At 36.5% G+C, this 15,849-nt stretch overlaps 1 protein-coding gene across 2 annotated transcripts; it reads right to left on the reverse strand.

Moving 5' to 3' along the window:
- Positions 1–1,508: 1,508 nt before the first annotated feature.
- On the reverse strand, positions 1,509–7,157 carry LOC132181352 (tubby-like F-box protein 8). 2 transcript variants are annotated; one of them, XM_059594538.1, is made up of 6 exons: positions 6,916–7,157; positions 6,643–6,721; positions 5,418–5,853; positions 5,141–5,228; positions 4,336–4,468; positions 1,509–2,506 (listed from the first exon to the last, which is right to left on the reverse strand). In XM_059594538.1, exons 3-6 carry the CDS (start codon positions 5,763–5,765, stop codon positions 1,798–1,800), a joined length of 1,278 nt encoding a protein of 425 aa, XP_059450521.1. In that variant the 5' UTR covers positions 5,766–5,853; positions 6,643–6,721; positions 6,916–7,157; the 3' UTR covers positions 1,509–1,797. The 2 variants fall into 2 exon arrangements, with proteins under 2 accessions (XP_059450521.1, XP_059450530.1); XM_059594547.1 differs by having other exon boundaries at positions 5,418–5,858.
- Positions 7,158–15,849: the final 8,692 nt, after the last annotated feature.

A 15,849-nucleotide genomic window follows, 5' to 3' on the forward strand; every position in this document is an offset into this window, starting at 1 on the left:
GCTTTAACCGATGGAATGACTGAATTGAAAAAGATTAAAAATGCCAACTTTGAGAGGTAAAGTGAAATTGTCCACACAAGAGGGGGAAGAGGAATTCGAACTAGTGAATTTGCTTCATTAGACGTGGTCCCAGCCGATTGACCTATCTCTTAGAGATAAAACAATGTAGATATTATTAATATGTTAGGTTTATTTAGGCCTAGTAAATTTAATTTGATATGAGTTTGTGGTATCAAAAGAAATAAAAGAAATTTATTCATGATTATTATCTGTTGCGTAGAAAAGATAACACAGAAACAATTGTTCAAAGCAAAGTATAAAATTAAAATAAAATAAAATAGACTTAATTTCCTACAAAGTTCTCTCACGATCCACAAAACTTATTCTTTCCCTTAAATAGGTATCACAAAAGGTATGAACGCCCCCATCTTCCACACAACATCGGTCTGAGCGTCATTAGCAATCTACCAACACATATATAAGTCGATTACTCGTCTAAGCTTAACCCAAATGTCTAAAATGACTAAAAAAACATCTCATAAGACACCAACTTCACAATACAGTAGAAGATGGTCCACGAATCTAACTAGGTATGTCCTATCATCAACCACAACTAATTTTAATGTACCATCAGAACATAAGAGAAATGCCAGTTTGTGTTGTGTCTTTTTCCCATCCTCCTATTTTGAAAATCAGCCATTAGATCGGTAGGGTTTACACCTTCATCCATGTAGATCTTACAAATCCAATGACTGATTTTTATTTTATTTTTTGAAAAAAAAAAAAACAAAGCACAAGGGAAGTACGAGAATATACTAAATAGCAAGACTCTAAGAGCATTCCTAGCAACTACTCTAAAGCTGCTTTTCTTCTCTATACATAGGGAAAATCTCAAAAAATCACCTACAGTGGCTTCCCTATATCTTCCCTATACATTAGGATTGCTATAGTTGAACCTAATACTTCCCTATATCTTTTCCCTATACATTAGGATTACTACAGTTAAACCCAATGTATAGGATTGCTACAGTTGAACCCAATGTTGAATTCAACTGTAGCAATCCTAATGTATAGAGAAGATATAAAATGGCCGCTGTAAGTGAAATTTTGTGATTTTTTTGAGATTTTCTCTATGTATAAGGAAGGGAAGCAGCTTTATGGTAGCTTTATTGGATTCAACTGTAGCAATCCATATAAATTATTATAATCATAAAATAACATTCTCTTTCCTCTCACTTTCTATGCAAAATAAATAAATATAAAAACAAAACAAAAGTAAAACAAATAATATTTTAATGTTATAGGAAATTATAAAAAAAAGCTATTATATAGTGTATTTGAATAGAGAGGCCAAAAGTAATTTAGTTCTCTAAACTTAGAAAAAATGACAAGGAAGCTGCTGTGAATGCTCTTAACAATTAGGTAGTTCCATTAATAGTACTAGGTAGACACCTAGATACTAGTACTGTCCTATCATTCCTTGAGAAGCATGCACCAAAAGTATTCAGATGAATTACCAACATAAATGGCTGTTGATATTCATGCTTTTGACTGTAAGATGAAAAAGGAAGGTACTGACATGTTTTGTTCACAATGCTGTAAGCCCAGTTATCAGGACAGCACCACAATTACAAATGAGTTTTACAACAGAATAACATTAACAACAATTTCCTATCCTAATGACACCAAAAGGAAAAGATAAAAGAACAAGAGAAGAAGGCAAGAAAATGCAAAAGAGAAAAAGATTGTCATTACACTGTCCTGCTTTTTTTTACCACCCTTCATTTTATGCTTTTTCTATTCACAAGCCAATTTGGTGTCAAAGCTGCTCAAGCAAATTGCAAAAGCCTGAAATGCTGATAGAGGATAACGATAATCCATGGTGAACATATCTTTACCAACTTTACCAAACTGCAGAATTATCTTATCATGCTCTGGTGGGGCTGGCTGAGATGGTGTTGGTGCACCAGCAGCAGGCTGTGTAGCAGCAATCAACTGAAAGTTCTTAACAGATGCAACAGTTACCCGCCCACGAAAGTTCAAGCACCAGCACTGTAACTGTTCATGCCATCTAGGGGGCTTGTTTTTCAGAATCAAGGGTCTTAGTTTGCGATCCTCATCATCATCTTGGGGCCCACCAATTTCAGAAAATCGTGCACTGCTGAAATCAACAGAGTGATCAAGAGACTTTGAGAAGGAGATGCTCCGGAATGAGTCCTCCAGAGAGCGGGGAAGAAGCTCTGGTTGGCCAGGGACAGTGCCACCTGCATCAAGTGCTGACGCCGGGATTGAATGCATTACGCAATGCATCCTTCGTGGCCCTCGCGTGCCTAACACATTTAGTTCGTAAGCTAACTGGGCTATGTTGTAGCTTCCTGTTGGAACCTTTGGAGACACTTTTTTGGAATAAAATCTTCGGCTTGTTCGCCCTGGAGGGGGAATGTGGGTTGAAGTACATGGAGGCTGTGTATCATATATTATGAATTTTGTGCCAAGAAAATTTGATCTGCAACAAGAAGAAAATTTGAATACTCTAAATTTGTATCATATATATAATTGAAAAGAAAAAGGAAAAACTGGAGAACCAATCAAAGCCTCTAGAAAATTTACAAGGGAAAAAACGTGCATCAGGAAGCAAAGAACCTGTTTTCCTAGATTGAATAATAACAAAGAAAATGGGAACCAGTGTGATGATATAACCCAAGGATCCCCCACAGACATGAAGAGGATTCCTAAAGTACGGTTTTTAATCCCATGTGCTTATTGCCAAAACTTATGGAGGTTGTAAGCTCAACTGATCTATGTCCAGCAAGCTACATAAAACCCACTCCATAGTGCTCTTTAGAGTAAACCATGTTTCAATTTGTGAAAAGTGAATAACAGACGTTCAATTTGGATGCCTCTTTAAGCATGACACATTAGTCATTTCTCCAAACAGGCTGGATTATGCTTCAATTTGGATGCCTTTTTTTTTCTTTTTTTTTTTCCTACCAAAAGCATTTAGCATTTTACTAATGACTTGCCAAAAATATTTCTCTAAATGGAAGAACATCAAAATATTTCTCTAAATGGAAGAACATCAAATGCTTCCAAACATAGTAAAAAATCTTTTTGACATTGTTAAATTATCAATTATTCCAAAAAATTTAAGCTGATACGAAAAGGAAAATTTAACCATTTAATGAACAATTTAACACGCCCCCTCATAACATATGGGCTCACACTCCCTTTTAATAAATGAGGCTCAACATGTGAAATATTTAATTTTAAATGGGAGTGAATTGACGGAGTCGAGCTTTGATCACAGAACCTTTGGCTTTGATACCAATGTTAAATTACCAGTTATCCCAAAAACTTAAGCTGATAGGAAGAGGTAAATTTAATCATTTAATCAACACTTTAACAGACATATTAAAAGAAGGTTTACACTAGAAGGAAGATCATCTTAATGGGGAAAAAAATGACATTTGTGACCATGCAACATATATGTTATGTAGCCAGCACAGACCCTTCTAGAAGGGAGCTGTGTCCATATAGAATATGATGGAAACAAAAACTTAGATTATGAAACATTTAATAAGAATTAAAGCCGCTTAGGATACAACCCTTTTCAAGTATAAAATAGGAATAGAATTGTAATTGAAAACATGAGGAAAAAAGGAATTTAATGCATGGTTAACCCAAGTATAGATTACAGACACTTGCATGATTGAAACATCAACATATCAATATTTCACAATTTGTTCTTTTTTTTTTTAAATAAAATAACTTGTAAAAGAGTTAGGTTTACACTTGGTGCAACTCTTGTGAACATTACACCTCTTAATACCTTTCAACTTAATGAATATATTGACAAACCCACCACTGTTGTATTCCATTGTCTCCCCACATCCTCCATACTAACAAAATATTAAACTGATAAAAATGAAGAGCTATCTCATTTATAAAATATTCAACTTTAAATTTATTTTATATTTTTTTTAAAAAAAAAAAACATATAAAAGTCATAAGCATATGGATTGGATAGTAAATGGGATTCGATTGACATGAATTTGTCGTGCAGGCTAAGCATGAAGAGAACACATAATCTAATGGTGACATTATCAAAATACTAATCAAATTAAAATTTACTGAGCCATGCAGCATTAATAAAGAGTTACACTACTCAGTAGCATTTAATTTAATAATTATAAGTTTTTTTTTTTTTTTTTTTAAAAAAAAAAAAAGGGTAAAATAGTTCTACTTATTAGCACATCTCACTGTGTCTATTCTTCCTTAGGTGCGTTTGAGTAGGTTTTATGAAGAGAGAAATATGAGTCTTGAATCTTCTCTTACCTCAGTTTGCCAATATATGTGCTACTTGATCTTGAAATGTTATCAGCATCCATAGAGATAACATATTCTGTGCATGTGGTTCTTCGAGTCCTCTTTGCTGAAAGCAGGAACTTTCCATTTTCAACCAGCAATGCTGCAAGAGCAGAGTGACAAATAAATGTACCAGTTTATTCAAGGAAAAATACATAGATGCTGGTTCAATCCATTTAAGCAAAATAATTCATCGGACCAAGTAAATAAATAGATAAACAAAATGAAATAGATTTCATAAATTCTATAGAACAAAATTTTAATGAAACACCTAATAAATCTTGACATTAGTTCCATGGATCAACAGAAGAAACAGGATAGAAGTTTAAAATTTAAAGTCCATCTCAATCTTCTCACGAATGGTGTGTGAACGTTGCTGGCCACAACACCACTATTAAGTGTTAGAAGCCACTTAATTAGCTCACTCAAGAGTTAGCGTATTTAGAATTATTCTTATCGATTAACTGATTTACTTCATCCTCACTGACAGGCCCTTGACAAAACATATTTGTAATTTTCCTTCTGTAATAAAATAATAATTACAACTCTTGGAAGCAACAAGTTCGCATAAATCCATTTAGATTCATGAGTAAGCATTTCAACATGAAATACGCTACCATGTCAATTAATTTTAATTGGAAGACATTAAAACACATTCATTCTTTTGCTAGATAGATGCCTAATCCAACTTGTCATCAGTGAATCAAACAGATCTACAAACAAATAAAGTCTACGTGAAATTGAAGGCAACTTAACAATTAGAAAGGATGCTTACCAGGGCTAAGACACATATAAAGGTGGTATGTTAAATTTGATTTATCTCTTTTTATGAAGCATTGAATAGTTCCATCACGCGGCCCCGGCTAAAAAGTTAAACAAGGAAGCATCAGTCAGTCCCAATTGCTTTAATAAATACGCATTTCCCACATAAATGCAGCAGACCTTAAAATCTACACAACCTCTATTATTCCATTACAAACTTGAGTTAAAAAAGAAAACCATTTTATATTAAGTCATAGTGTGAAAAATAATTAATAACACAAAGAACCAACCTGCTTCAGGGACACAGGAAAGGTAAGCTTCCCACACAACTCAGGACTCTTAACAATTTCTTTGCACATAGTCCTCCAAGAACGGCAAACTGCAGCACATGCAACCACATGCTTACGAGCAGGCCACGTATTCTCACTCTCTTCCAACCTTCTAATCACATCATATAGTAGCTCTGGCGGTAGACTAGCCCAACGACTGTTCTGAATTACGATAGGTTGGTCATGCAAATCATGTAATGAACCATGAGATTTGCCTCTATTATGTCCGGTTAGCCTGACTTCAAAACCCCGTCTAGATAAGCTCCCAAAACCATCCCTCACATCCCGAACTATGCTACGGAATGACATTCTACAGGTGGATCAAACTACCAGTACAATCAAATATCTTTCATCAAACTCTCTGACAAATTACATTCTTCTTATCACGTCCATACAGCTGCCCTAAACAGGAGGTGTGTCAGTTCCCGCCACAATTCTTATCAACAAAGAAAAAGATAGCAAGAAAATAGAAAAGACAACAAAAGAGAATAGAAAAAAGAAAAAGAAAAGTGGAAAGCAGCAAAAGGCAGCTTCACATGGACTAAAAAGTCTTCGAATTGCCAATCTTTACTTGGTAAAAACCTTTTGAGGTTCTTCAACTTCATCAAGAAGTTAACTCAGCTTCACTAAACCAAATAACCACCTATCTTAAGAGCTCATCACAAACTCTAAACTTGCTTTCTGAAGATAATGGGTACCATTTACAGTGAAACAAACTCTGTAAAAATATGTAGAATCCTTTTCAAGCAAAAGAAATCAAAGCAGAAAGCTAGCCCTCTCGTTCACTGGACACCATAAGAACACGAGAAACCAAAATCTAGAAAAAGAAACAAAAAATATTTCTTGTACTTTGTTAAATTAATTATGTCACAAGCTCACACCCAGAAAGAAAAACCACAGATAACAACATGTTGATCAATATAACAAAAATCAAAATATAGACCCGCTGATCATAGTATAAATCTATCCTAAATTATTTCTCCGCACAATTTTTCAATTTTTTTTCCTAATTTAACACAGCCTGAGGCACTATGGACATAAAGTTACAAATTCCATTCAAAAAGGCAAAAATAGGTACGACAAGCTCACTTCAGTAAATCCTACAAGTAAAAACTTGCCTTATGCATCTACATATCCCAAAAAAAAAAAGAAAAAAAAAAAAAAAAGGAAGACTCAGAAAACTAACCAGTCAAAGAATCATAGACAACCAGAAACCTAAGACCGATCGAGGCAGAGCTCCAGAGCAATCACAAGCCACCAAAGATCTGCAAGGCACAACAACATTTTAAATAAAAGAGAATTACAAAAAACCAAAAAAAAAAAAAAAAAAACCCAGAATTTTTCTCTAGACCCAAGATTTTTTGTGCCATTTTCTTGAGAAAACGCAGTGAAAGATTTGAAAGTAAAACAGCAGTCAAGATTTGAAAGTGGATGAGCCAGAAATGGCAGAGATCTGTACCTCAAACTCAAAGCATAAGCATCTCCACAAAGACACCAAAAGAAAAAAAAAAAATGTGAAACAAAATCACAGAAAACTTTTTCTTCTCTGATTTTATAGCAGGGGATCAATCAGAACACAAGAAGAAGAAAATATTGTCAGGTCATAAATGTAAACACCAACTCTCCTTTTCTTAAGAGTAGACCTGTTTTCGGTCTCTGTGTCTGTCTCTCTCTCTCTCTCTCTCATCCGGACTCCAAGGCCACATTAAATTTAGTTCAGGAACCATAGATAAAGCGCTACTAGTACCAATATAATATTTGTGTTTTTTGGGTTTCTTTTTACGTGAGTTTTATTTTATTTCTGTTTCGGTGCTGCTCTATATTCCATACCCAATTTTATATTTCTCGAGTGTTCACAATAACACAACACAACATGACCAAACAGCCTTTGACCTTTGCGGGTGTCTCCCAGCGTTATCAGACCGACGGAAGCCGCAGCACAAGTGTTCAGACTTTGGACTCTGCTGGCTTTTACTCGCCTACCCTTCCATGACCATTTTTATTTTTATTTTTTTAACTTTTCAACACAAAAAAAAAAAACAAAAAAACAAAAAACACAAATTACCGCCTAGAAAAAAACAAAGGACACCTACCGAAGTGCCTCAAAATTTGTAATTGTTTTGGTAGTTGAAAATCACTTCCAGTAATTAGACTCTTTTCTCTTCTCAGGGCAGGGAGCATGCGACAGAACGGCCCCTTGCTCAGGGCAGGAAGCCTCCTTTACATATTTTTTTTACAATTCCTCTTTATAATAAGAGTGTAAATGAAAATATTTCGATTTACTATGTGACATTACTATTATTATACCTTAATCAAGGCAGTGGAAAGCTTAAATAAATTTTTGCTTCTAAAAAACTTCAATATTTCATTAATAAAACATACTAGAGCTTTTATCTCAAATAATAAAGTCGATACAAAACTCTAAACCTGCTAACTTAAACAAAGTTACAACAATATGCCACATGCGACATATATAAATAAAGGAATGCTAAGATTATAAATAGAATTTACAAAAAAGCTTTTACAACATGATTGGGTTCAAGATAAATTCAACTTTTTACGAATTCAATTATATTGTGCCACATCATGTTATAAAATTTTTTTTGTAAAATTTGTTTATAAACCTATTATTTTTCATATAAATATCCTCATTTTAAAGATCCCAAATTGCCTCATCGGAAGATGCTTAGGCGAGCATATGCATCGGCATCTATCTCCTCTCCTCCAAAATCTAATTAATAGTGGATTATTCCAATTGAATCCACAATTACATAGGTTGATAAGTCAGTCCTTAATCTCAGCATGTAGTGCCCCGAATAATTACTAGACTGTGTTTAGCTTAGTTTAAGGGTTCAGTTTGGTTCATTAGAATTAAGATTTTTGGACTTTCTAGTTCTAACCAAATGTTTGCAGGGAGGACCACTAAACGTTCGCTTTGTAACCCTAGAATCGTTGGGTAATAGTACATCGAATGTTGGGAAGGGGACTTTTGTGACCAAAAATATCAATTATAAAAATAACTACTCACAATAGGACAAATCTTTGTAGGATACGGCTATAGAGAGGGTGTCGAACCTCAAGGACTGCAGGGGTTTCGTTATCAAATTCGAAATATCAAAATCAACTTAATTAAAAAGAAAATTGATTTGATTTTCTTTAAAACTAAAGTGTATGAAAATAAAATAGGTTTAAAATAAGAAAGAGAGTGTAGGGTATTGACTTCACCTCTATCCGCACAATAATGGCTAATCATAATTAATCCCATAAATTCATTCTATGCACGTTATAAATAAATAAGAAACTACCGTATTAAATAATAAGTATAATCTATCTTCGGTTGGCATGAATCGTCCACCGAACCACTAAGATGCGGTACGACCCATCTTCCCTAGGTATAAATTATTAAATTTTTTAACAGGATACATATAATCAATGAATAAATGTAACCCACATTCGGTTGGCATGGACTGTCTACCTAAATTACACTAAATTAGGGTGTAGTACAATCCGTCTTCCCTAAGCATGGCCTATCAAATCCTATTGATCATATGTCAATTAAACCCATTGTATAACCATCATCCTCATAATCACATAAAACAAAAATGATTTGAGATCAACAAAAGTAAAATACTTTCTAAGACAAGAGAAGAATTTCACAAATATTGATTTTGGAATTTAAGAACAATTACATTTAACAATTAAGAACAGAATCAAAATGTAGCAATTCTCATAGTTATACAATCAACATGCATAAATTGAAAATCTAGAAATTAAACACAATCAAACCATCATGCTTGGATAGGGTTACATCAACACTCCACGAAAGGGTTTAGCCGCTCATGATCTTCTAAATTTCCAAGACAATTTTCTGATTTTTAGCTCTAGGAAGCGGTGTGTCATTTTTCTCAATGCTTAGAGGCCTATTTATAGGGATTATGAGAACCCTAGAAGCTCTAAAAATCCTAGAAAAATCGTAATTCAATCTCCCAGTCGGATTGGGAAACCTAGAAAAACTTTCTTTATCAATTTCAAACTCCTTTTTGTCTCTACCGCCCATGTGCGCTCGAGCGTTGTAGCTACAGTAACATGCTACAGTAACCCGATACAATAACTTTGCTACAGTATTTTTGCTAGAGTACTTGAAATGCATTTTGAGCCCAAAATCAACGATTTTCTTGTATCTTTATTAAACACCTTAAAACACAAAAACAAAACAAAATCAAACAAATAACAACACTAATGAATTATCATATACAAATTAAGGGGTTTGAATGTGCAACATTCGGCACTTATCACACCCCCAAACTTACATATTGCTAGTCCCTTAGCAATACAAAACATAAAATAAACTGAAAAACAAAAAGATAAGTCCATCTTTCGTGGGATGTACGATTGCATTTAGCGTATGCAACAAGCCTTTTAAACCCCTAGGCATTCCCTAGAGGACGAGTGAAGTCTTGTGAAGGTTTTTCATAAATGATACCCATAAACATTGTCATTATTATGCCATTCAAAAGGATAAAGTATCACAAAAATAATAGTTCTCATTCATTAGCAAGCTTAAAATTATAAACTTCAAATCTTCAAAGTTCCAAGGAATTTACAGGTCAAATCACTTACAAATGGTAGACTGAGATATACAAATTTCAATTAGTGCAAAGTGAACTAACACATAATCATGAGGCTTCAAAATAATTCCAATATGAATGAATCAACATCTCAGAATTCATTGGACTTCATATCAAATGAAACAACCAAGGCATACATTTTTTTTCACTTTTTTTTTTTTTTTTTTTTTTTTTTTTTTTTTTTTTTTTTTTTTGTAGGCTTTGCAATGCTTAGCTCCCTTAAGCTTTCTAGTTGACCCATGTATCGAGTGTTAGGCCAATGTCTCCCAAACCAAATGGCTTTAGGGCACTAGGTGTAAAGACACCCCTAAGGACTTACTAACTCGAGTCAAAAAGGCTACGAAGCTAAGCTAGCCATTTTATTAATCAACCCAAAAAAATTTCACTTTTTGACGCGAACACTCACTGCTTAATGAGGCAAGAGGTCCGGTTACTCAGCGAAAAATTCAAACTTGATTTTTTTTTTTTTTTTTTTTTATACATATATAGCATGCCAAAGTTATTCATCCAATATGTCACCCAACAGAATTCAAGACATTGAAAACAAACATAATTGGTCTCAAAATTCATACCTCACAGACATGTGCTAGTGTGCTCAAGATAGATTTAAATTGAAACAAGAAGCATCTCATGTTGCCAAAAGTAAGTAACAAGACTCAAAATTCCTAAGTCATATGATCATGTGTTCATAACTTTAAGCCTATCAATGAAATTTAAACTAGAATCAAAGCTCAACCATATGCTTAAGAATGACATAACAACAAAAATGGACTGTGTTTTGTTTTTCCATACCCCCAAACTTGAATCATACATTGTCCCCAATGTATGTATAGAACTAAAGAATAAGATCAAGAGTATAGGAATACCTGAATGAGCAGATGTGGGCATATCATACCCCCAAACTTGAATGCAAAAACATATGTCCTAAAAATAAATGTGAAACTCCAACCAAATACAATCAAGTGCATACATTGTTGTAAAAATATAATCAAATAATGAAGCAACAATAGATAAAATAAACCTGGATGGAGATCATGTACCTTGGTGAAGTGAAGAGTCGAGTGCACAGGGCCTGCACTTGATCCTATGAGGTATTTCTCAATTGAAGTACAAGTTCTGAAGGATCTTACCTCGATCCTTCAGAAGTCCAAGCAAGCTTTTCCATCCTTTCTTCTTCATGATCATGTAGCACTCCACATGGAAGAGGATTCCTCTTAACATCCCGAAACTGCTTCTCCTAGCTAATTGGTCTTGATGCTCCCCATGACGATGTTCAGGGTGTTTGTCCCGAACTGGTTTCATGATCAACCTCTTGTCTCTATAGGAGTTCTCAAAAACTGGTGTAGCTAAGGAATTTGCCAAAAAAAATTTCACCCCAATGAAATCTACTTTAGCAACCTCTGAATGAAATATGCCCCCTATGGGGTTGTCATCAGGTGGTGGAGTACTTGAAGTGAGAGGCATAGGCTCCGGTGAGTTACCCCATGATGGGGCTTCAGATAGAGGATCAGGAGGTGGGTCTTCAATAGTTTCTCCAATGTCATCCAAGAAGAAACATGCATTCTGATCAGGCGCATTCTGGAAGGCATTGAAGATGTTCAATCTGATCTTCATATTCCCAAAAGAGATCTTCATTACTCTGGTCCAGCAATTGATGCATGCAATGGCTGTTGCGAGGAAAGGACGCCCAAGGATGATAGGAATCTACTTCTCTGGATTTAAGACCGATTTTGTGTCCAGAACTATAAAGTCAACTGGATAGTAGAACTTGTCTACCTTGATAATGACATCTTCCACAATCCCACGGGGTTTCTTGATCGAGCGGTCAGCCAATTGCAAGACAATACAATTCCCCTAAGCCCAGTTTCTGATATACTGAGTATGGAAGCAAATTAACACCAGTTCTTAAGTCGAGGAGAGCTCTCTCAATCTTAGTGTTTCCGATGACGTACGAAATTGTAGGCGCTCCAGGGTCTTTGAACTTTGGAGGAGTGTTATTCTGAATCAGAGAGCCTACTTGCTCGGTGAGAATGACCTTCTTGGGAATGTGCTTCTGATTCTTCCTCTTTTGAGTGCACAAGTCCTTGAGAAATTTTGCATAGGCTGGAATTTGCTGGATGGCATCAAGGAGTGGGATGGTGATTTGAACCTGCTTGAAGGTGTCCATCATATCTTGTATCTTCTCTCCTTGTTTCTCGAAGTGGGAGGGTGCCTTAAGCCGCTCTAGGAATGGGACCTTAGGCTCATATGGTACCTCAGGAGTGGGGGCATATGATGAAGATGCCTTGATGTTTACTTGTTTACCCTTGTCCTGATGCAGATTCTGTGGGGCCTCAATTTGCTCATCCTTCTTTTCTTCCACATGATTGTCAACCAATCTTCCGCTTCGCAATGTGGTGACGGCTTGCACTTGCTCCAGATGAGACGTGCTTCCTTCTACCATGTATAGTCCCTTAGGGTTGGTCACTGGCTGACTTGGAAGCTTTCCTTCATCCCTTCTGTTGAGGGCATTGGCAAATTGTTCTACTTGAGCTTCTAGCTTGGCAATGGATTAGGAGTGTGAGTTCACTGTCTCCTGTTGAGATTTCACAGTCTGACTTATCTCACTCACAATTTTCAACATATGATCATGACTTTTCAACAGGTGATCTTGACTTTTCAACATTTGATCTTGGAAGTTGGAATCCGATCGAGGAGATGGTGCGGCCTGGTATTGCTGCTGTGGAGGCCGGTATGTGGAAGGAGGTTGGTAGGACTGCCTATTGGATTGAGCTTGATTGTGCAGTCCTGGGGCTGAGTTGCCCGAAGCTGGAGTCTTCCATGAGAAGTTGGGATGATTTCTCCACCCCGGGTTGTAAGTATTGGAATACGGATCATTACCCGGTCTTGAGAAAGCTGCATTAACCTACTCATTAGAAACATCAGTATAATTTTCAGCAATAAAGCAGTCATTTACCTGATGTATAGGACTAGAACAGAATGAGCATGGTTTAGGTAGTGTGTGCATGTGAGCAGTATGAGGAGCAAAACCAACAGTCATCCATTGATCTAGCTTCTTGGTGATAGCCTCAACTACTTGGGTGGCCATGTTTGAGGAATGTTCTGCTCCAAAAAGACTCTCGGTCTTTGGTGCTTTAGATGCTAGTGCCCTCCGTCTGGTGGAAACTGAAGAGAATTATTACTCAAATTTTCAAACATAGACCATGCTTCATCTTCACTTTTCAACATGAATGTTCCCCCACAAGATGCATCTACCATATTTCTACTAGACTCGGTCAAACCATCATAGAAACTTTGCACTAGCTGCCATTTTGGGACAGTGTGGTGCAGGCATGATCTAAGCAAGTCCTTCAGCCTGTCCCAGGTCTCATGGAAATGTTCTCCTTCATATTGGGAGAAGCTAGTGATAGCTCTCCGAGTGTCATTGGTCATTCCTATGGAAAAATACTTCTTAGGAAATTCTTGTTGCAATTGAGCCCAAGAAGTGATAGAGTTAGGTGTTAAGGACTAGAACCAATGTTTGGCTTTTTCCTTGACGGAGAAAGGGAAAAGATGCATCCTTAGGGCGTCCTCAGTGAATACTGTCATTTTAATAGTAGAATAGATTGCTTCGAAATCACTGAGGAAGTCATAAGGGTTTTTAGTGCTAAGTCCTAGGAAAGAAGGTAAACTCTGTATAGTGCCAGGATTAATCTCCTAGTGGACTGCCGTAATCTCCAGCAGTCCGAGACATGTGGGGGTAGTGTAAGTGGTAGGGAGATAGTGATCTCTCAAAGCCACATGGTCACCCATGGTCTCAGTGGTGTGTGCTCTTAGCAATTTAGAATTCCTTTCAGCTCTAAGTTGTCTAAGAGTGTGTTCAATGTTGAGGTCGCAAGTAATTAATGGCAAAGACAAAGAACGGCGACCTAACATAAACTAAAAAAAAAAAAAAAAAAAAACAGAAACAAAATAAAAAAAAATAAAGACAAACTAAGACAAAAAAAAATTAAAGCTCACAAACGACCCCTATATGCGCTGGAGTTTGGATGCAGAGTGCTGCTGGTGCGCTCAATTGCACTGCAGAGTGCACTTGAGCATACTGCCGCGGATGGGTGTAAGCGCAGGAGTGGAGGGCTCGAGCGCAACTTGCTGAATTCATGCTAGAGTGTGTACTTGCGCTCGATCGCACATGATCTGCGCTCGATCGCAGTCACAGGGATGGGCAGTGATAAGTGCTAGAATATTCATATTTTCAGCCCTTAACTTACATGTTTTAATCCTTTAGTTTTGGTTAATTAGGCCATTTTACTTCCTTTTTGTATTTTCTTTGTTTTATAGGCTTTTGGAAGAAAATAAAGCGTTTCTGGAAAAATTCCAAGCTTAAAGGGCAAATTGGGAAGATCTAGAAGATATGGTTAAGCTTAACCAATCATGGTTAAAGTTTAATCAAATAAAGGAAAGGATTAATTCGGAATTTCTCAATTGGAAGTCAAATCGGATTGGATGCAAAATTGGATTCTGAATACGTCTCAGTATTTTGGCCATAACTTTTAGTTCAGATATCCGATTGAGGTGATTCAAGTGGCATTGGAAAGATAACTCAAACTTATACAATTCATTGTGAAATAGAACTTTCCCAATTCGGAGCGTCGCAAGGCCAAAATTACGCCGCAAGATAGGACCTCAATTTTGGGCGAATCCTATTCCGATTTGGGCTTAGGTTTTCTTTAACCTAATTGGGCTTAGACTTAAATCTCCGAAATTCCTAGGATTACTAGGGCTTCTAGGACTCTCCTAAGCCCTATAAATAGACCTCTAAGCCTCACAATTGAGGGGATCAGACGAAGACGTGCTGGGGGCACCGTTGTTGGTCGCTTTCCGTGTTTTCTGGCTGAATAGGAGAGATGTTTCGACTAGCCATGGATTTTACAAGTATATTTAATGTCTTTTGCATGGCAACCAGCTGATCTTGTAGTGGTGGATCCGCTTGAGAGGAATATGAATGATTTCTAGGAGCTTTAGCTTGCCATGAAAGATTGGACTGTTGGCTCCATGTTGGGTTACAGGAATCAAAATAGCGGCTGTTCCCCAGTCTAGAGAATGTTGCGTTCATGTATTGGTTAGAAATTTGCCTCAATGTAGGATATTCTCTAACACTGTGATAAGGGTCGTGGCAACATGAACATGGTCTACGGGGTGTCGGAGTGCCACCCCACATGTGTGAAAGCAAAAATAACAAATAAGGTTAAAATTAAAAGGGAAATAAAAACAGAATTAAAAATAAAAACTTACTAATTTGCAGACTTGAATGACCCTGCATGAAACACACAAAAAAAAAAAAAAAAAAAAAAATTAGATCTATAATTAGTGCAGTAACTGTGCTTCTCTCTGGATGTGCGATCGATCGCATTGTGAGGTGCGCTCGATCGTACTGGTGTGCTCGATCGCCATGGTTGGGTGATCGATCACACCTCTAGAGGCAGAACAGTCACCACAAGAAAAACAGAAAATAACTAAATTAAAATAACACAACTAAAGGAAAATAATTCTGAACAAAATTCGCTGCAATCCCCCGCAACGGTGCCAAAAATAATACTCTATGGAAATCGACAAACACATGAGGCCTAGGGCATGGGCGTATACTCCCGGTTCCCCATGTTGATTAACCCAAGAACCGCAGTGTGGATTCTTTTGTTACTTTTATTAAACCCAGGACTTGGCCATCCAAATTGATTTAACTGACTAGTCCATACCACATGCATATGTTGATCAGGCACACACAT

Source organism: Corylus avellana, chromosome ca1 (genome assembly GCF_901000735.1).
Source record: "Corylus avellana chromosome ca1, CavTom2PMs-1.0".
Lineage (NCBI taxonomy): Eukaryota > Viridiplantae > Streptophyta > Magnoliopsida > Fagales > Betulaceae > Corylus > Corylus avellana.